This window comes from Typopeltis vanoorti, chromosome 6 (genome assembly GCF_054136105.1).
Source record: "Typopeltis vanoorti isolate ZY-2024b chromosome 6, IOZ_Tvanoo_1.0, whole genome shotgun sequence".
In the NCBI taxonomy this organism is placed as follows: domain Eukaryota; kingdom Metazoa; phylum Arthropoda; class Arachnida; order Uropygi; family Thelyphonidae; genus Typopeltis; species Typopeltis vanoorti.
In genome coordinates this window covers 108,587,037-108,609,960 of record NC_143554.1, presented here as the reverse complement: position 1 = coordinate 108,609,960, position 22,924 = coordinate 108,587,037, and the positions used below count along the sequence as shown (strand labels likewise).

Genomic DNA, 22,924 nt, shown 5'->3' with positions numbered 1-22,924 from the left:
GCCAGTATTGAACAACTGCAGTATGGCTATCAGGGATCTTATAACTCAAATTGCTGTTCAAATGTTCAGGATTAAGGAGGATTTCTCTGGACTCCACGATTTTCCTTTCAAATCTGCAGCGAAAAATGTTTTCGGATTTATCCCAGCAAACTAAGTGACTCTGTAGATCGTCATGAGGATTATTAGAGAAAAGAACATGACTGGATATTCAGATTAGAACTAATGGAGACATTTGATTTGACTTTCTTTTTAAATATTGTTAATCTAAAGACAGTATATACGTAACATGTAACATGCTCCGATCTTTTAAATGAACCTGATGAACTCCAAAATAAATTGAACAACTTTCTCTTATCTTTAAACAAAATGGATATTCTAAAAAAACAATTAAAAAATTTCTTCTGGATCCTCCTAGGCAGTGTACTACGGAAACTACTGATTTTAAAAGTAGCATCTCAATACCTTACATTAGTTCAGCCTCCAATAAATTGGCTAAAGTCCTTAAAAAATACAACATCAGGACGTTTTTCAATACACTCCCTAAAGTCCGTTCTCTTATAAGCCATCCGAAGCCTATTCATCATAACCTGAAATATCCAGGTCTTTACAAGTTATGGTGCGACTGTAATATTCCTTATTTTGGACAGACTAACAAATCTGTTGAACTGCGTATTGAGGAGCATAAGAGAGACATCTCCTATAAAAGATCACATGCATCTGCGCTATCCAGTCATGTTCTTTTCTCTAATAATCCTCATGACGATCTACAGAGTCACTCAGTTTGCTGGGATAAATCTGAAAACATTTTTCGCTGCAGATTTGAAAGGAAAATCGTGGAGTCCAGAAAAATCCTCCTTAATCCTGAACATTTGAACAGCAATTTGAGTTATAACATCCCTGATAGCCATACTGCAGTTGTTCAATACTGGCGCTCACGAGAACCTGCAAGCACGCATGCAACAACAATAGCACGTTAGATAGAATGACTTGAAAAATACAACTTTTTTGTGTCAATTATGTATTGCATTTTTTGCCTGTAATTCTCAGTTTTTTGTAACTTCAATTTTTTATTACTTCTACCTTTAGTGGATACCTGTAAAAGACTGAAAGTAGTTGTATCATTTTCATTAAAATTTAATATTTTATCTCGGTTTAAAGTCATTTAAAATTTATTATTTAAAATATATATATATACAGAGTATATATAATATATTTTACATATTAATGATTAATATTCTTGTTAATATATATATATGTGAAAATTTTTTTACCTTAGGTATATACTATGTTAAAGATACCAAGCAATTTTATAAGCTAGGTTTTAATCCTTTTTCCCAAGTAAGCAAACAAACAACTAAGTCAACTTTGCGCCTACACGTAGAGCAAGTCTGAGGCAACTCGTGGTAAAGGTGGAGTAAGCTCCGATCATTTTCCTTAGTATTTTCCCCTAATGCAAAGCACATCCCCAAAATGTATAAGTTCTGCATTACTTTAACCTTGGCATTTTTAGGTCTGGCTCTCACTGACGAGACCTCAATAAAGGTCGAAACCGGTCTGGGTAGCGGCCCTTGTCTTTAATGCATATCATCATACATCTCCGCAAGAAGATGTGTTTTGCATTAGCGGAAAATACTAAGGAAAGTGATCAGAACTTACTCCACCTTTACCACGAGTTGTCTCAGACTTGCACTACGTGCAGGCGCAAACTTGACTTACTTGTCTGTTTGTTTACTTGGGAAAAAGGATTAAAACCTAGCTTATAAAATTTCTTGGTATCTTTTTAACATATATATATATATATACAGAGAGAGAGAGAGAGAGAGAGAGAATATAACATACTGGAAATTATCAAATTCCTTTATATGTAATAATGCAATGCATGCAACTTTTTATACGGCATCTAATAAAAATGGACAATAGCTTAAAACTCTTGAAGCTTCCTTAAAATATCTTTAATAACTTTTATGAATAATATTTATTAATTTTTGTAATAATATTTGTCGTTTAGAATTTTGAGAGATGTGTTACTATTCAGGCTAATATTTTCTTATACCTTTTTTATTTCGAAACTTCTGGGATATTTCAGTTTATTCACTGGAAATTTATGATTAGATCGCCTCAGTGAAGGTTTATTATTATTGGTAGTGTTGCGTGTTTACTTTTACATTAACGTATATTATCTGTAATCATATAACAGTAATTATAGTCTAATTTTTGACAGAGATTACATGACATATCACATAAACGCAATACGAAAGGCTTCTAAAACTTGCAGTATGCAACAGAAGAACCACATCTAAAACTTCTCCAGCATGCAATATTGAGTAGCTCCAGCACCGCTAAAAGTTTCACAGATGTTGTTCCTCCGAAACCCAAGTTTTAATGACATGAATAAATTCATTGAGTTCAGCTACGGGGGTGTTCGCTCTGACAGAGAAATAAGACGTCTTATTACAAGCAGTCTAGTGTTTTTCAGCCTGGCGGTAAGGAAACGGTGTTAAAGATAATGATGGTGTTCTTAGCTCACTTCTCAGCCAGGAGATAACACCAGGGGGAAAAAGGGGAAGGCAGAAGAATTATGTCTTGACGTGCTTCTTGCAGACCAACCATCACGTACTGGAAGACTGTAATAGCCTTAAGCACGACATCTTGTAACACACGAAAGGCCACAAAAACGCGGCACCTTCACAAGAACCCCCGTTATGTTGCATTATTAATTGACCCCTAATTAGATGGGGAAGTTTATCAGAAAAAAATGTACTCTGAAGATATGATTGATGTCGTTTTAGAATGTTACGCATTTTGACGCTATTTTTTAGTTAGGGGTCAAAGTTGAATGCACTTACCGTAGTTACTTACTTAGACTTAAAACGGTTCTTTGGTAATTGCAATCCATTGAAAGAAGATGGTGCAAAATTCCGATTTTATTTTGTTGGGTAGAATTTTGTTCACAATCTGAGCATGCGTGTTAGTTTTAAAAATACTTTTAGTAAAAAGAAGGCGAGTAACATTCAAAACTGTTCCTTTAGTATTCTTTTCTTTCTTTTTCTTGAGTTTCCTCCAACCTTAGTCGTTCGCTTCAATTTAATGCTGGTTCTTTCTCGTGTAAACTCCCACAAGTTGAGTGTTTGCGTGTGTGTGCGCGCGTGCAGCTACAGAGAAAGAGAGAGAGATAGAGAGAGAGAGAGGTGAAAATGCGAAGCCCAGTAATCAATTCTTTCTTGCAAGCTCCATCACCTTGGCTTTCAGTGGTTTTGGGAGTATCCTGAACTTTAATTTATTGCCTGAGTTTCTCAGACAACAAGATGGAGGAGGGGGGTGGGGAAGTCATGCATGCTGAGCTAACGAAATAGGGTTAACTACAACGTAAGCAAACGGCGCGTTTACAGAGAAACTAGAAGATGGAAACGGATAGCATACTGCTCTTTCTACTGCTAATGGTTGGATGATAAGCGGTGCGAACTTACACTTCTTTAGAGCTGTCTGTACGCACCACTTCAGATTTTGTAAGTCAATCTGAAGCATAACATCTTCTGTAGCATTAAAGTATCGGGCTCTTCCGATAGGTGGCGATGATGAGAGTATTGTATAGAGGAGGGGGGGGAAGCATGCTGATTTCTTTTAAATGAAGAAACCAACTTTAGAAAAACTTTTTTATTGTGTTTTTAGGAGTGACGTCACTCATCACCATGGTGAAAATTGAACATCTGGAGTTACCGGATCATTCTCACACATCGCATCAGTAAGATCCTTCCAAATCCACGTCCAGGTGTTACAGCGAGATCCAGGTGCGATGTCGGATAGGTAGATGGCGGGAAAGATGCTACGGAGGAATACCAAACGTCTGTTAAAGTTCACTTTATCATCTCTTTTGTTGATGTGTGCCGGTGCATTTATATTAAAAGCTGTGGTGTCCACACTTGCTGTGAGAACTCTCAACTTGGATGAAATCGAGGATGGACAATTGGTGAGGTTATTGCCAAGGAATTATCAGTTGCTGGGAACAAAGGTGAGTCCATCTCTTGTCATCTTTATTATTTTCTGCGCACGCGTACACACACACACACACACACACACACACACACACACACACACACACACACACACACACACACACACACACACACACACACACACACACACACACACACACATTATTCCATTGGCACGTAGGTAAAACTTTTTTAGAAGGATTTGCTATACGGCAAAGCATCGATAAAAACTTTTTTAATCATCTATTTAGTCGATTTTCAATCTGTTCTTTCTTTCTTTCTTTTCTGTCTATTAAACAGATGGCGCTATAGTCACTTCACGATTTGGGGCTATCTGGAATGGACTCGATCTCGTAAGAACAGTGAGATTTTGGTTCAAACTTCGATGACTGGAGTTAAAGAACCATTAAAACAAGAAAGTTAAAGAAAAAACGAAGCCATAACAGTATCCATTCCTATCCTGTTTATGTCTTCCCATCGTCGTTTTGTTCCAAACGACTCTATGAGTGTCAGGAAAGTCTGAGTAATACGTGCGTTTGTTTATGTTGCCGAAGGTAAAGTGGATATTGAACCCCCCCCCCCCCCAGATCGATGACAATAGAACTCTACCAAGCTTTATTGAGCTACAGATGTGCGATGTTCTCTTCGTATTACTCCCACGTGCCCGCAAAAGGACCCAATCATAGGGGTAACTAATACCGGAGTTCCTATAAAAACCCAAGGGTTAGGTTGCTTCTGTTTTCCTTACAAGCGCCATTCCCGAAGTTCCGTAAATTATTCTTCAGTCAATGAACTCAGCGATTACACGCTTATTTGGCGCCTGCGTAGTTACTCACTCATCCCTGTTTTTTTTTGTTTGTTTTTTTAGTAATCTTTTATTTCTTTCCCGAGTTGTAGACGTAACCATGGTGTCTTGTCTCGTAGAAAGAACAAATCTCCCAGAAGAAGGACTGGCACAATTATTCCCAGATCGAGGAGGAGGCGCAGCAGAAAGGCCCAGGGGAGCATGGAGCAGCTTACTTCTTGCCGCCAGGGATGGAGAAGAAGAAAGAGGAACTTTATAAAGTGAACGGCTTTAACGCTTTGGTCAGCGACTTTATTGCCCTCAACCGGTCCCTTCCGGATATTAGACATCTGGGGTAAGTGATTCAGATCTCTTCCCATTGGTACATAGTACTCCAGGGAAATTAACCTACCACCAATGATTGCCTTGCGAATATAGGAGCTGGCGGGAACAGAAACATACTTTGAACCTATTAGCAATACAGAAGGGAGAGAGAGAGAGAGAGAGAGAGAGAGAGAGAGAGAGAGAGAGAGAGCTTAGCTCGTAATTTATCTTTTCTATATCATTTGTCTTAATTTTCTTATGCCAATATTTTATGTTGCCTTGCGTTTTTCATTTTTTTTAATCCCTCAAGGCATACATAGTTAACGAACACATGGAATTAGACATAATACAATTTAAACTACAAGACTGAACACGAATAGTTAATGGTAATGCTAACTATTGACATTACTATTAACTATTAATAGTAATACTAACTATTGGCACTTTTCTATAGTACAATATATGATCATATATATGTTTTCATCATTTCTTTTCTATAAATATATATTATTTTTTTATTTATTTTCATCCTCCAAAACAAGCTCCGTATTTTTAACCAAATATTTTATTATAATTTTATCTGCCCATTGAAAATATACGATTCAAAATCTGACATTCAAGAATCGTACAATCCGATAGCATAAGCAATTATTTAATTTATTGTAAATAACTAAGAAAAAATTTGTTCGCGATACTTTTTAGTAACGAAAGTCAAAACGTGAAATGTTACCGTTTGCCAGCAGAACTTATTATTGCCATGGAAACGCGGATGCATGACTAAGACTTTCCCCAGCTTACTTGAAAAATAGATGAAACTATTTTATTACAAATAAAGAAAAGTAAATAAGAATGACATGACTTAGCAAGAATTGTAGATTGAAATATTCTTACTAATTTCAGTAAGAATAACTGTTTAAAAATAACCCAAAATGATTTTTGGTTCGAACTTAACTTTAAAATCATTACGACGTTAAAGATGCATTTTTTTTGTATCACACTTTTAGGTGTCGCACCAAACTTTATCTCTCCAAACTTCCCGTTGCCAGCATAGTGATACCTTTTCACAACGAACACTGGTCTACTTTGCTAAGGACTGTCACCAGCATACAAAATAGAGCTCCAGCGGAGCTGGTGAAGGAGATAATCCTAGTGGATGATTTTAGCAGCAAAGGTAAAATATAGTCATAATATAATTCAGTAGCTTAAAATAATATCATAATATTGGTTTTGCCTTCATCTAGGACTCTTTAGAGTAGTTAGATTATCTCAATAAATGCAAACACCAAAAAAAAAAAAAAGGAATGGAATGGAATGCGAAATTCCAGAGAGTACCAGATGTCAATGAAGTAGCCAATGAAGTTTTAACTGAGGCTCGGCTATTGCCGTTACCAAGTCATGACCAGAACTTATAGCTCAATAACCTCCTATCCATACATTGTCTTCTAGAGATAATTACAAATAACCTCCTATCCATACATTGTCTTCTATAGATAAACGGGGAATATGAAAAGCATTCTTGCTTCACCCATCTAGCCAAAAAAAAAAAAAAAACTGTAATAACCGAATTAATATGCTATTTTATGATATATATGAGAAATGGCAAAGGCGCCACTTTTATTTCATTAAAATAACCAACTTTTCATGAAATATAAAACTGGAAAAAGTGGATATGGATTAAACGTTTTCGGTAATAACAACAACACTTTTTAAACAAGAGAAACAAGATGACGCCATCTAGTTGGCTATCGCTGTTCTATATAATGTAGCACACGATGGTGTTATCTGACTGGAGCCAGATCTCGGACTTTCTTCAGTTAATAGTTTCAGACTAATGCGAGTATCGATATCTGATCTGTATAAATGGTAACCGATTTTCATCACATGGTGTAAATAAATAAATAAAATAGGCTTCAGAGTTTCATTTCTAGTAATAATACCCGACTGTATTGCATACAGTAGCTCTCCTGTGGTATACAGGATAGCTACTTCTACAGGGGCAAGAGGAACTCAAAACTTGTACGTTTCGCATTGTAACGTGAGGATATACACTTGTAGTAACTCTGAAAGCTTGTTACACATGTTCACTAGCTGAGATACCCTAGGGAGTTTCTGGGTAGATGATGTCATCCTCTCTGTCAGGCTATCAAAGACCCTTTAAATCGCATTAGCGAAATGTATGGTTCGATGTTATACGTTACCTGGGATTCTCTGTAGGGAATGTAGAGGTCAAAACATATGGCTGAAAGCGCCTGCAACATCCAACGACGGGAAAAAACTTGACAACGGCATTAATGACGTCATCTCTTAAAGAGAAGGACACAGGGAGAGAGAAATATATTTAGCATCGAATGAACACACACACAGTTTGATCTAGAGTCATCTCTTTTGTATATTCGACCATACAGACGATAAAGGAATGTATTTAGTTAATATTTAAAGTGACTTATATATATATATATATATATATATATCATCTCATCTCATCTTCCTTTTACCTTGCGGTGTCGAGGGTTTATTAATCATCAGACTTCACACCGTTCACAGGATAAGGTGGTCAGCCCTACGCCCCGATGTATTCTATGTCCTGTAGTGTTGAGTTCCCGAGGCCGATTTGCCTGCTTTGCGGGATGAAAAACCCCAGGATAAACTGGTGGAAAAAACCCTGCTGTCCACGCCCAAGACCGGCTAACTTGGCTATGGCTGAGGAAGATCCTTAAGCTCCTCACGTCACCGACGGGAATAGAACTAAGGACACTCCTTCCCCAGGCATATGGTTGCGAAGCGCACAGCCACTAGAACCGCGAGGACTTTATATATATATATATATATATATATATATATATATATATATATATATATATATATATATATATATATACACACACACACTACATGATTCGCCTCCTTATATTGGATTTTATGCTGACATAAATACCAATATTTCGTGATATTTTGGCTTTAACAACAAGAACAGTATTGGGAGGCGTAGCATGTAGTCCACAAGTTCAAGGGTTCCAATATAAAGATTATTCTGTTCTCTATTCACAAACTAAATGCATATAAAATATAGCATTGACTACAGTATAGTTAAGCCAATCGACTGTATAATGTTCCTTTATTGTTTTTAGATCAATTAAGGAAACCACTGCAAAATTACGTACAGGAGCATTTCAGGAATGTTAGGATACTTCGAGCTAGTAAACGAGAAGGTCTTATTCGGGCTCGATTAATGGGGGCCCGTGCTGCTACTGGAGATGTCATTGTCTTCCTCGATTCTCACACTGAAGCTAACATAAACTGGCTTCCTCCACTCTTAGGTAAGGTGTGCATTTTAAGTGATACCTGTATGTTAATTAGTTTTATTAAGTTTTTTTTCAGTCTGTGGATGTGATGACGCAAGATTAAATAATAAATATTCAGTGAGATCATTGATTTTATAATTCATGTTGAAAATTGACGTTTCGGCATATTTTAAAATATTCATCAGGCGTAAACATAGAATAAGTAGCTAATAAAAAAATCATCTTTTGCATCTATATCATAGAAATAAATGCTACTAAGCTATGAAGGAAAATATTATTAATATTCAGTTTCCGCAACTTGATGTATTTGCAGAACCAATAGCCATGGATCGAAAAACTGTGGTTTGTCCTTTTATTGATGTCATCGACTACGATACGTTTGCCTATAGGGCCCAAGATGAAGGGGCTCGCGGTGCCTTCGATTGGGAACTGTACTATAAGAGACTACCTCTGTTGCCTGAAGATCTCCGGCATCCGACGGAACCTTTCAGGTATTTTTCCCCCTTCGTTGCGATCAACAATCTATTTACTCTTGCAATCTTATTTCAAACATCTCTAATGAATTGCTAATATTTGCATTTTAATTTTAAAGGAGTCCTGTGATGGCTGGCGGGCTTTTCGTAATCGATCGAAACTTTTTCTGGGACCTTGGAGGATATGATGAGGGATTAGATGTGTGGGGAGGAGAGCAATATGAACTGTCTTTCAAAATTTGGCAGTGTGGTGGTCAGATGGTAGATGTGCCATGTTCTAGAATCGGCCATATTTATAGAAAGTTCGCTCCGTTTCCTAATCCAGGAATAGGAGATTTTGTAGGAAGAGTAAGTATTATTGATACGAGTATATATATAAAAGCGAGATGCCTAAAATTCAAGTTGTTTTCTCTTTTTATCTTTCTTCCCCTGGTGGTCATTTTTGGAACTTAAATCATACTCACATTTCAAGTGTTGTTTGCTATTCTTATCTTTCTTCCCCTGGTGGTCATTTTCGGAACTTAAATCATACTCAAAATACAAGTGTTTATATTCTCATCTTTCTTTCTTTCCCTGGTGGTCATTTTTGAAACTTAAATCATAGGTAAACAAATAATAGAAAAATTGAACTAATTAGAATCTAATACAAATTTCAAATCCTCAGAACATATCAAAAACTAAAGCTAACAAAAACGAAATTCAATATAAACACATTCCTATTTGCATACTTGGATGTGGTATTTCTATCTTCCGAGTTACCTGAAAATACCAAATCACTAGACATATAAATATTAAAATTTATAAAATATTATGTTTGTGTACAATATTAGTTAGCGCCTTGCCTAGAATGGCGAAACATAATATTTATTATGGTTCAATACCCTTTTTCATTTTATAACATAGTAATTTAAGGAAATGCTGCAAAAACATCTGACGTGGTATCCCATTTGTAATGAAGTCACAGCAATTACTTGGAGTCTAATTATATTGGTAAATTAATCGAACAAGTTGATATTCAGTATCAGTCTTCTCTAGGAAATGATGGGAGATGCATGCATAAGGTTAAATCTGTACGTATTATAAAGTACTTTGTGCAAACTGTTAACAGCATCTCCATAACACAGTTGCAATAATTATCATTCAAATTCTGTCTCAAGGGCTATTCAACTGATGATGAGTTATCCAATCTCATACACCGAGGAGCGTTTTTCACTCCTGGTAAGTGAATTTCTATTCTGCAAAAGAAGCAAATCGTTCAGAACACATACGCATGTAAGATATTTTAAAATTAAAAGGAAGATGGGCAGGACATAAAAGCAATAGATAGACAAGGCCAATCACTCAGTGGTTGTCCAGACATTCATTTTTCTTATGAAGGAAGATGAATGTCTGGACAACCAGAGTGAAGATGGGCGACCTGGTGGAGATGGTAGGAGAATATTAGCATTGACAATCCTTAACAAAGAAAGATGGAAACAAATGGGGGTCCATATAACCAAACGTTCGGGAATTTTACTAAAAAATTACCCTAATTGCTAGGTTTCCCCCCTTCTCCTTCGAAAGAGTCGGTGCATGTTTACGCCGATTCCAGCGGTTTTTCCATGATTATATTCATCTCTGGATATCCGCACGTGTGACTATGTTGAGCACCTCCTGCAATTCTGCCTGGATCTCCTCAATGGTGTCAAAACAGCGCTCTTGCAGCCGGATGGTGGAGATGAGGAATGTCCATCATGTTTCTGGAAGCGTGTGGAGAACCCAATAATTGTTTTGCCACTCGCCTGGGCGTTTGTGCCGAATGTTCTTCCTTAGCCGCTTCAAACCTCATAGTAAAACTTGTTGGATGACAGTTTGGCCGAGGGAAGGGGGAAGACCTTCCTTGCCTTGGATGTAAAAAAAAAATATACACATAGACTTGATTGCTGCGAGCTTGACACGTCTTTTTCAGCCACGGCTAATCTGGCAACGTCCACTGCGAACAACTGCTGCTTGGTCTCCGGCTCATAACCCTAAACCCATGATTCATTTACCAGCTCTGACCCTGGAGATGAAGTTGAGGGTCATCTCTAATTTGATCTTTAAGCTCCGTGCCAAACATATATATATATATATAGAAATTGCTGTTATTTGTGCCCCACCCACGGCCGTGTGAGCTTTTGGACGTTAATTTCTCCTACGAAAAACTGATGACCTATAGCATATTTACCAATGTAGGATAGCTAAGGATTAAATAATTCAAAAGCACTACACTAGAGACCAAACACGTAACTTTTTAATCACTTAGGGCCTCTGTTTGAAAAGACCATGGATTTAATAATGGATATTGACATTCATCCCCTCCTCTCTAAACGCATTTACAAACAACCGCTAAGAGTAGTATCCGACCACACAGTCTGTTGATTGGCGAGTGGAGATTCCATCCACTTGGCCAAACACGCCGATAATTGTAGAAAATGTTATCAGTTGTTGCGATTAAAAGAAGTAATAAATAATACTCATCGTGATAGAAAAAGAAAAGAATGGCAAAAATTCTTCCTGATGAATTCTTATGAGGAAATAGTACGTATCCTAGAAAATAAATAATAGGGGACCATTCTCCTCCAATACGATTACTTCCAATACATCAGTTGTTTTCCCTTGAATTGTTTTAAATACAAGGAAAAATTTGTATCCATTAAACTTATTTTTAAGTACTTTATATTAAAGTCCTTCATTAAGCTATCTAATAAACGTTACTTCCTAGCCTTTAGATAAATGCGCATATTTAAGTAAACTCTGCAAAATAATGCAGAAACCATTAAGTATGAGATAGGTTTGTGACCAAGTAATGAAACAGCATGTACATTAGTATCAGGATATGTAATTTTATTTCTAAAATTTTCCTTGTTTATATTTGTTATGGTTCAAAGGTATTCGGATTGCCAGTAATTTTCTCAGATTTGCTTTTTTATTTAAAACGACAAGAAGTGATCCAGCGAGAAAGAGAGCGAGATTTGGGTCATCATTGACAGCACTTGCGAATTCTATTATATGGATCTTCCAGAGATGTTTCGGGGACAACTGTTCGTCTTGCTCTGTTTTAGTAAAGGTCTCAAGATCAGCCTCCACACATCAGACCTTTGTTTAGTGAAATCTGAATGGTCTAGTTAGCGAGAAAGAGTTAAACTACGAGTAGGAGCCATTTCCAAACTTATAATTTTGTTTTAAGTAAAACAACCTCTGGGATTGCGTCACTTCTTAAAATTTCTGTCTACTCCTCTACAGATAAAATTCTTTTCTGATTTGGTCAAAAGAAGAGTCTGTTTTTATCGTTTTGTTTTCCTTTTAATGTTGTCATCAACTGACTACCTAGTTTTTGATTACTTTGGAAAAAACGTCGGGACCAAGCGAGAATTCTCTCTGATAGTGATGCAATTCTTTCTATTAATCATTACGGAAGAAATCAATTTCTCTAGCAATACTGAACGAATAAGACGCATCACTACTCCGATAGCATTATTATTTCCAAAACTGTCAGCTTTATTTTATATATATATATATATATATATATAATGTTTTAATTTTAAATATAATATTTTTAATATATATATAATAAGATAATTTGCATCCTGGTAATGGAATTCTTCCAAAGTGTAAAGTTTAAGCGAACGTATTCTAGAGAGTGTTTTTTGACCCTCCTGAGATCACATTTAACTTTCCATTCTCATTTTCTAAACGTCTTTGTTCCTGAGTATATTTAGACATATACTTTGGAATTTCCTGTCTTTTCACTTTACGTCTTCCTTTTTTGACTTGAATTTGTTATATATTTTTATACCATATCATTGTGAATGATATAATTTTCTCTTCAGTGTTTGTCAGTATTCCCTTCGCAAACGTTTTAACTGGACAACACCAGAAGATATTTTTTTTTAGTTCAAGTGTCTCATCATTGGCCTTTTGAGCATAAACGTGGCGCTGAGATTATATATATATATATATATATATATAGAGAGAGAGAGAGAGAGAGAGAGAGAGAGAGAGAGAGAGAGAGAATAGAGAGAGAGAGAGAGAGAGAGAGAGAGAGTAAAATAGTGATAGAGGAAAGCAAGTGGCCTCAGTTGACCACTTTTACCCACATGACACTTTTAGAACGGTTGTTTGACTTTTCACTCATTAAAAGAAAAGTTCCGAAGAGCAATAATGGTAGATTCTGTCTTCTTCAGTGATGAGAGAAATTAGATATTTTTTTGTTTTTTCTCACCAGTGTGTGTGTGTGTATGGGGGGGGAGGAACTTAAACAGTGCCACCTCAGAGAAAGTGGGCAACGGATCCTAAGCACCTCAGCCAGCCTTCGCCGAATGCGCTGCACTGGTAGAAGAGGTGCCCTACAGTTTCAATTGTTGCATGGAATACTTGAGCCTCCGTGGCTCAGTCGGTATAGGGGAATCCCTTTGGTCGGAAAGACCTGAACACACATGGAATTACAATCATAAAAAAAATATATATATATATATATATATACTTGGGAGTTCTTTGTTCGTCATGAGATCTCTTATCCGAAATAAGTTGAGTCGTATCGACCTAACCGGAACTCCACACAGGTGTATGGAGTTCCGGTTAGGTGGAGTTCTCCATACAAAATGTGCTCGTAAGCACATTACGCGGCTGAGGGTGTTTCCGCATAACAGAAAAACAAGCTGGCGCAGAAATCGAGCTCAGGAGAACTTTTTTCCGTCGATATGCCTCTAGCTTAATTACCACGTCTTTAATTTGGGAATCACTGGGAATACGTTTCTCTGGTTCGCACGGTACCCCCCCCCCCTAATTCTCATTGTTTTTCCCTTGTTCATAACCTCTTTCTCCGAGCAATTCTGAGAGAGCTGTTTTACTTTTTGTTTACCTTTTTACCACCTTTTTAAAGGCCGTGCGTCTCAGTCCCAATGAGCGTTCATCCGTTTGTCGCATAGCAGTTGGAAATCCCCGTTATACATTTTTCGGGAGTTTGCAGGAAGTTGCCAATGTCGTTTGGATGTGTCAACGACCACGTGTAATTCGATAGTAAACAGAACCCTTTTATGGTCCGTCACCGAACTGCCAACCGCTATATGCCTCACTGTAACAACTTGTGGCTCTAAGTTGCTGGAAATGTAAACGTAGTCGGGTTTAGTTGAGATTCCTTCTCGCGACCATGTGGTACCAACTCTGCCTGGATTATGCTCCCTCCAGATGTCAACGAGGTCGACATTATCCTAGCAGCTGCAGTTTCTTACAGCTACCGGTACCATAATTGTTATTTACTGCCCATCTTGTGATATCGTGTGTCTGCAATACAGTTCCAGTTCCATTGAACCCAGTAGAGATAGGGTTCTAGGGACGTGAAAAACCTACATCAATGGTGGGTATTATTAGGGGCATAGACAGTGAGGAAGCGGGTGATTCTATTCCAAGCTTCCAGTCTGTAGAGATTAGACGTCCTGCAACATTTTTTTTTTTTTGAACATTGAAAAATCCGCCTAGAATAGGCTGACGAACAAGGATTCCAACTTCCACTCGTGCAGCGTTTTCCAAAACAACAGAAGCTTTGTAAAGGGAAATTTCTGGTAGAGTTTTCAACGTCCCAGAACTGACAAAAATGCGTATCCTGTAGAAATAGTACATGAACCCGATGAAGTAAAAATAGTCTTCGAACCGCGCACTGTGTGGAGATAGTACGAACTGTTGATATTCTGAGTGGCAACGGGAATTGTTCGTCATACAAACAATTTAGTATGTTAACAGTCCCTTTTTACTATTTCAATTAATATCTCATGTAAGTGGGTTATGCTGTCCTCCAGAAACTCGAGCGATCTCTCAGATCGCCCAACAATGAGCGACCTGAACTATCATTTAACTCAGCGAGGTGATCCTGGTCAGTGACAGGCTCAACCCTACTACTACTGAGCAAAACAGCTCATAATCTAGGGAAAAGCAACTACGAAGGCAACCCCAATAAAGGCTACCCCCCCCCCAACGGACCCAAATTCCCAGTTGATCAACAGCATTCTTAAGGCAAAAAACCTCAAAGGAACAAAATCTCTCACTGTGTCAGCCCAAACCTCCCAAAAGCTCACGTTTGAAGCCGAGTTCTTAAATGAGTCTGCTGAGATAGATAATACATCGGCTACGGAGAGTGTGGACCATTCCACGTTGATACAGGGGTCGACCAAACCTTCCTTGTTGCAAGTGTAAAATATTTCAGCGAGGAGTCCTTCCTTTGCACCAGAGGTTCCCCGGAAGGAGCGAATTATGGTCGCTTCCTCCCCCCGCTTGATTGTACTCGGAACTGAAGGGTTTGTAAATTATCACACTTTCTTCAGCAGACGATGTAATTGCGGCGATAGGAGACAGCCCTTCTTTGCAGGTAGATTCTTTCTTGGCTGGTTGTTGTTTTGATTTTATATTTTCTTCTTCTGCTTGATCGTTTTTGTCGTTTAATTATGCAATTGTTACTTCCATTTTCTCTATTGTTCCTCCCGCTCCCTCTTGGGAAGATCATGTTGATGAGGTTGTCTGTTCGTCAACTGCTGTGTCAGTTTTTTTGTGGAGGAAGTCTCGGATTCTGTTTTACGGTTTTGCTTTTTCTTCTTGGTTTCCAAGCGACGTCTTTATAACTTCTGCCATTTCACCTCCTCAAAATGAGTATGGTTGATAACGATAGAAATTCAGGAGCCCAGTTGGTGTGCTCTGACGTGTCTGGGCTATCTGATGTTCGGAGATACCTTTGACATAAGGTATGGGAATCCTGTGGACTTGTTCTTGTCTAGGTTGATGTGTGTGGAAGTGACTGATGATTTTTTGTTAGTTGTTTTAAGATTATATCGATTTAGTATGGCTAGTTTTGATTATTTCCAATTCTTGGTGTAGAGATTCTTCAGAGGATCGGAATCTGTGTGCTCTGGTTATGCCAAATTTTTGAGATGGATGATGAGCAGAAGAATTATGAATGTAGCGACCTGAAAATGTCGGCTTGCGATAGACAGAAGTGGGGATGGAACCATCTTATTTTCTTTGGGTGTGTAAATCCAGAAAGGAGATACCCTGTGGAGATTCTTTTTCTAGCATAAATCTGATGCGAGGATGAAGAAGGTTTATTTTATATAGAAACAGGTGTAATTCTTGTTCGGAATGACCCCAGACAGCAAAGACGTCATCGATATATCGTAGCCAAATTTTTGGTTTAGGTTTAAACGTGAAAAAAAAATTTTTTTTTTTTCACATTTAAATCAAAAATTATGAAGAAATACAAACTTGCTACTACCAACAAACCTCAACCAGATCGATAACTTGTTACCCTCTCCTAAAGAAAAACTCACCTCTAATGCTATCTGACGTGTACGAGGTTCCATGCTCCTGCAAACTGTCTTACTATGGACAGACAGGTAGATCTGTTCATAAACGCATTTCGGAATATCAAGACCATATCCGTCTTATCAAACTGCAGAAATCTGGCCTCGCTCAACACGGAGTTGAAAATCAAAACCATAGGATCCATTGAGAAAAGACCAAACTTTTACATAGATCTTTATATAAAAATGAACGTTTATATAAAGAAAGTGCTGAAGCGTTACTTCACAGACCAAATCTAAACCGTAATGATGTTCTTGCTATTCCTAAAGTATGGGAAATTGTCATACAAAATTGTGTAAAATAATTTCTTTTATATATGTTATCTTATTTTAGTGTAATCCCCCCCCCCGTTATATTTTAATTTATTCTATAACACGCTGCTGCACGTATATTGGGATTCCATTGTAATCATGAGCCCTAACTGTATGTTATTCCTAGTATTGTTTGAATTAACTGTACTAACGATGTCCTAAGAAACTTAGGATGAAATATTTATCAAAACTTGTTACTGTGGTTATTACGTGTGTTTGTTTAGTCATGAATTCTTCACAGGTTTCATTGTATACTAAAGGAAATCTGTTCTTTTTGATTGTTCTAAGTAGTTTTCCAATCATGATCAGAGTTACTTTGGCCCCATGCGCATTTAAAACCTTGCAGTAACTTTTCTCTCATTTCAATAATCTTGATTACTATCTGAAGTCTTCACCCACCATATGGAAATTAAAACACATTATATTATATGTTATATGCGATTTCAAGAACTTTATTATTCATAAACACTGCATCCTTATAGTCCTTATAAGGAAACACTGCATGCTTCGCAATTAATTTTTAAAGTAAATTTCTTAGAAAAACTAAAAAGGTGTATGAGTTAATTAGCTAATTTTAGTAAAAAGAGAAAATATAAAACATTAATTTAATATATTTTAATTGTATTTATATATATAAAGTTTTATTTATAGAATTTATGAAAATATATTTATGTCCGGTGTTCATATCTGTTTAACAGCGCGTTCTTGTCATTGTGTTCTAGAACTACAAGCGCGTGGCTGAAGTGTGGATGGACGAATACAAGAACTACTTGTATTTAAGAAGGCCCCATTATCAAGATCTCGAAGTTGGTAATCTTACCAAGCAAAAAATTATGAGGGAAAAATTGAATTGTAAGCCATTTCGGTGGTTTATGGAAAACGTGGCGTATGATCAACCAAAGAGGTATCCACCTGTGGAGCCACCAGACTACGCTACAGGAGAGGTAGAAATTTCGTAGTATATTTATATTTACAAATATATATTTATACAAATATAGAATTTTATATTTATATATAGAACACATATTGTCTGAACACAGACGATGCAGATACAGTATACACTTTTTCGTACCATTTGTCGCCAATTCCAATCTATATAACTATAACTACAACGATTTTTTGTTTAATAGCCTTTTTCTTTATAGTCCTTATAAGGACTGGCTTAAAGGGGCGAAGCAAGAATGCTTTTCATATTCCCCGTTATCTGTAGAAGACAGTGTAGGGATAAGGTTATTGAGCTATTATCAAAGCTCTGATCATGGCAGGAGGGTAACAGCAATAGCCGAGCCTCAGTTAGAGCTTCATTAGCTACAGCATTGCTATCCATTACCCTCCAAGGGTATTGGATTGAATGAATCAATCACCGCATCTCATAGCCTTTTTTAGTTTTTATGGCTTTACTAATAAAATAGATATTTAAAAATGTAAAAGGTGTAAGAAACACTAATTTCTTTTTTGTAAAAAACTATTTAAAAATTTTAAATTCTGCTAAAAATTTCATTTTAATTATCTAAAACTTTCGCATTTTTAATGTAATTCATTTTATTTCGGTTAAAAATGAAATTAATTAAATTAATTTACTAATAACAGTTTTAATAATTATATCTCAAACATAAGTATAGTTTCACATTTATCAAATTTCTTATCCTCTGATATTTCACTTCATTTTTTTTCTTATTGTTAGATACGAAGCGTTGCCGATGAGTTATGTATTGATACCAAGTTCCGAGGTCAGAATGAAAGGTTTGGATTAGATAGGTGTATTAAGGATAACCCTAATCTGGGAGGAGAACAGGTAAGCACTGACAATCTCAAAAAACTGTTTACTTTTATGTGAGCAATTATTATTAATAATAAAAGATCTATTATAATAATTTTGTACATTAAAATAAATGGTCGTCGCGATTCTCGTACGCATGCGCAGAATATGCTTTGAGGATAAATTAACAATTTTCCTATTATTTTTATGTGTTTGTTTTCGGAGTAAAAGTTTATAATTTTTTTAAAAATAAATCGCAAACAATAATAATGCTTTTAGCTGTAAAAACTAATTTAGGATAACTCTAATCTAGGAGGAAAACAGGTAAGCACTGACAATTTCAGAAAGCTGTTTACTTTTATGTGAGCAATTATTATTCATAAAAAAAGATCTATTATAATAATTTTGTACATCAAAGAAATAATCGTCTAGGTATCCTTGTACGCATGCGCATAATATGCTTCGACGATAACTTTGATTTGATATTGAAAATATTGTAAATTCACAATTTTCCTATTATTTTTGTTTTTTTTCGGAATAAAAGTTTTTAATTTTTAAAAAAATAAAACTAATTGCTTTCAAGTTTCTTCAAAATTTTAGAAACGCAATAGGTATGAAAGCATAATATATTAATATTAAACCTACTTGACAGCAATTTCTTTTAACCTGGCATAAGGACATCCGTCCATTTAAGAGGACAGTATGCTTCGACGTGTCCAATTCAGACATCCAAGCTCCAATTGTGCTATGGAACTGTCATGGGATGCAAGGAAATCAGTTGTGGAAATATGACTTGGTAAGACGTCATTTTGTGTTCTGTGACATATTTATCTGTTTTTTTACTAATTGTAAACAACAACCAAAAACAGGATAGAAGGTTGAATATAAATTTATAATAGCTAATTGTCAGGTAAAAACGATATATTACTTTAAAATCATTAGAAGATCTAAAAGCTGCTGAATATAAAAAAAAAAAACAGTTAATAATTTCTCTCATAATTTTGAACTATACATTTATTTAGAAATTTTAAAGACAGCTATATTATAAATACATTATTAATTTAACAATCTAGCTACTTTTAATGATATTACATTAAAGCAGGGTGGCCATCAAATAACTTTCCCTCTTTGGAAGCATCTGTAGCTAAAACCAATAAACGGAATGAGACCAAATTTTATTTTGATACTTTTGAAGGCAAGAGGAGATGATTTCCGCGAAAAAAAAAAGATTTAGTACCAAAAGTCGCTGATAGGGGAAATTTTGGCGCGGGAGGAGCCGAAAGTAGTGAAATATTTGCAGTAAACGCAGGTAAAAAGAATTATGCAAATTTTACTGTGGGTACGTGACAGCAGCGCCACCAATTCCACTTAAAAAGGGATTGGGAACGTTCAGGCAGTTATTCGAATGACTGTTGGGTTATCAGTCAGTTTTTTTCCGACGGCATGGCCGCCTCGATCCGCGGACATCACTTCATGTGACGTTTGGCTGTGGGGGTATTTAGAATCCGTTGTGTATGTTGGTGGTGTTCCCAATTTGCATGTCTTGAAAGAGAACATAAAACGGGCTGGTATGAACATTCAATCCGACTCCTAACGCTCAGCTGTAGAGATGTCGCACACCGGATGCGATTTGTTGTACACAAGAAAGATCAGCACATTGAAAATCGTGTATGTAGTCCAGAGGACCCTGATTCTGTTGAATAAAACATTATTTCCTGTGATATTTGTTTTCTGAATCTCTCGCAATTTGTTGTTTTAGTTTAATTATTATTATTATTATTATCATTGGATAATAATAATAACGGCCTACATATCCAGCTGGAATGAATGAAGTGGCTGTCGCTTACACCGTCGAAATGTTATTATTCCATTCCATTTTATCTGCCTTTAATGTAATTATCCGCTTGTTTTTGGCTCCGCCAGCGCCAAAATTTTCCCTATCGGCGATTTTTGTACTAAATCTTTTTTCGCGGAAATGATCTTTCTTCAAAAGTCTCCATATAAAATTTGGTCTCATTCTGTTTATTGGTTTTTAGCTACAGATGCATCCAAAGAGGGAAAGTTATTTTATGGCCGCCCTGTATTATTAATTTTTTAAATAAATATATATATATATATAATTCGTTCCATTTTTCTTACACTTAATACAGTAACCATTTTAAAATGGTGAATTTTACTACTATTTAAACATTTTTAATATTTGATTTTGCAGAACAACCAACATCTAATCCACCCTGTTACTGGTAACTGTCTGGACTGTGATACAGATAATAGGGAGGTATATATGACTCCTTGTGACCCACACCGTCTGACCCAGCGATGGAGATTTGAAAATGTGAACTATACAGCTCTGGCCAGCTGGTGACAAGAGATCGACGCTATCCAACAGGAGCTTCCACAAATGCTGAGTGAACTGTAGAAACTCAACAAATCCCCGTGTGCATGAGATAAAGGGGAAAAAATACGTGGTGTTAGTTGAAGTGCATACCTAGTTGAAATTGAATGGATGAGTCAGCAAAAGAATCTCAAGGGAAGGCGACACCCATAAGAAACGGATTGGGGGGGGGCGGGTTTGTGGGACACTGAGTAGAACGGTCGTGTTGTTTGGCACTAGGCCGAGTGCCTTACCAAAGCTTCCTGTTGTTCGACGAACATTTTAGGATATTCGTGAAAGATGTTTTCTTGTTCTATAAAACAGGGTTTTCGTATAGCTTGTCCATGGCTCCTTCCTTGGACAGTACTTATATACAAAGATATCTTCGAGGATTTTGTAATACAAGATTACCGATTAAATAATATATGCTCACAAAACTTTAGGGTTCTGGATTGAGTCGATTTTAATTTTTTTTTTTTTTTGAGTTCGTCATTTTTCACACGAAAATATGTAGCGAAGTAGACGAAACTTTATTGATAGATACTGGACAGATCCAGCATGGCTGCAAGATGAAGATCTTGCATCCAGACGGAATCAAATATGACTGTTCGTGCTTATTTTACGAAGGAAGGAATCTAATTGGTCTCAACTCCAAAGAGAAACATGAAAAGGTAGCAAAAACTAGCGAATTGGCTCGTTTGGAGTTGTAAAATACTTTATCCAAAAATTCTAGAAGTTTATAAGGCTGGATGTTTTCAAAACAAAATAAAACAACACACACACTCATGCTCCCCTGGTTGAACGTCAAGATATATAACGAATATAAGTGAAATGATCATTTATTTTTATTTTTATTTTATTTTCCTTCCAGTACCTTTTGTAATAGATATGTTTCTATTTTTAGTTTGTATGTTCTCCGCTAGAGGTCTCTATCATGCAGCTCATTGCTATGGACAAACAATAATACAGCCAGCCAGTCTCCGAAAGTTGAAAATCCATATAAGTCCAATGATATTTAAATGCGATGCATTTTTGACAAATACGATCCTTTCAAAGGATAATTAATGCTACAACAGGTTCCCCTTATGGACAAAGTAGAGAAAATGAAAGTTTATTCACTATCCTATCGAATACGTAAATATCAAAGCAAATCTAATTATAAGAAAATTAACGCAAACAGCATGTGGACAGACCGTGTTAATGCAGCGTTTTTTTTTAATTCGTTGTAAATCAGTTTATAGCATGCAATAGCATCTTGAGTTTTCTCTTGTATGAGCATAAGACTTATCGACAGTCAATATTGTATACCTTCAATCAAAATCGTGTCTTTACTTGGAAGCAATCGTGGATTGTATTGGTTGAGCTTTTGACGTGCTGCATATTACGAACTAACAGTGGATTCATTCATTTCATGAGCATGCGCAATGCCTACGTACTTATTACTTTTTTTTTCACGTCGTTTAATAATTTCTAGTTTTTGTCTCTATAGTTATAATGCGCCTCTTCTTTCCACTGGATTCATATATTCTCATCACTTTTTACGTTTCTCAGACATATTTTATTTACAATAAAAGTAAGAAAATTTGGATAATAAAGAAGGTGTCAAAAGGGCCCTCAGGAGAACCAGACAAAAGGAGTGGGAAATTAAAGATATATACGAAGGATGATCAAGGGAGAGGATGATGAAGAGATGGATGTTTTAGATAGATGGAAAGAGTATTTTGGCAGAATTCACGAATGAAATAAATAGGGGTATACAAAAGGATAGAGGATCATTGAAAACTGAGAAAATGTCAGTGGAATAGATGGAGAGAGTATATTGGCTTCCTTATATAAGAACAAAGTGATACCCAGTCCTATAGCAATTCCAGAAGAATTAAACTTATGAGTCACACTAAGAAGGTATGGGAAAAGGTAATTGAGAAGAGATTGCGAGACTTGCTGTCAATTAGCGAAGTGCAATTTAGATTAATATCCGACCAGGGAACAGCTGAGGACATCTTCGATCTACGACAGCTCATAGAAAGGTACTGGTAGAGTAACAAGGAACTTTTTCTGGTCATCATCGATTCGGAAAAGGCCTTTGATAGAATCCCAATATGGAGAAGCATGAGGAAGAAGATGATGCCAGAAAAATATGTACATTTTGTACAAGACATGTACATGTATGACGGTATAAAATAAGGGTGAAATGTGGAGCAGGAACCACTGAGGCATTACCAGTAAAAGTGGAGATT

The 22,924-nt window shown here is 36.4% G+C and overlaps 1 protein-coding gene across 1 annotated transcript; it reads left to right on the top strand.

The window, feature by feature from the left end:
• The first annotated feature begins 3,820 nt into the window (after positions 1-3,820).
• On the top strand, positions 3,821-20,678 carry LOC150105786 (putative polypeptide N-acetylgalactosaminyltransferase 10). Its single transcript, XM_090394557.1, has 10 exons — positions 3,821-4,009; positions 4,917-5,131; positions 6,105-6,271; positions 8,229-8,417; positions 8,716-8,893; positions 8,995-9,223; positions 17,277-17,498; positions 18,239-18,349; positions 18,966-19,109; positions 20,526-20,678. Exons 1-10 carry the CDS (start codon positions 3,821-3,823, stop codon positions 20,676-20,678), a joined length of 1,797 nt encoding a protein of 598 aa, XP_090250683.1.
• The last annotated feature ends 2,246 nt before the right edge of the window (positions 20,679-22,924 follow it).

Bases quoted from the DNA above. Each gene is read 5' to 3' on its own strand.
- LOC150105786 (XM_090394557.1), top strand. From the start codon at position 3,821: ATGCTACGGAGGAATACCAAACGTCTGTTAAAGTTCACTTTATCATCT. The intron at 4,010-4,916 runs GTGAGTCCATCT...CTTGTCTCGTAG, and splicing joins ATCAGTTGCTGGGAACAAAG to AAAGAACAAATCTCCCAGAA. The intron at 6,272-8,228 runs GTAAAATATAGT...TATTGTTTTTAG, and splicing joins GGATGATTTTAGCAGCAAAG to ATCAATTAAGGAAACCACTG.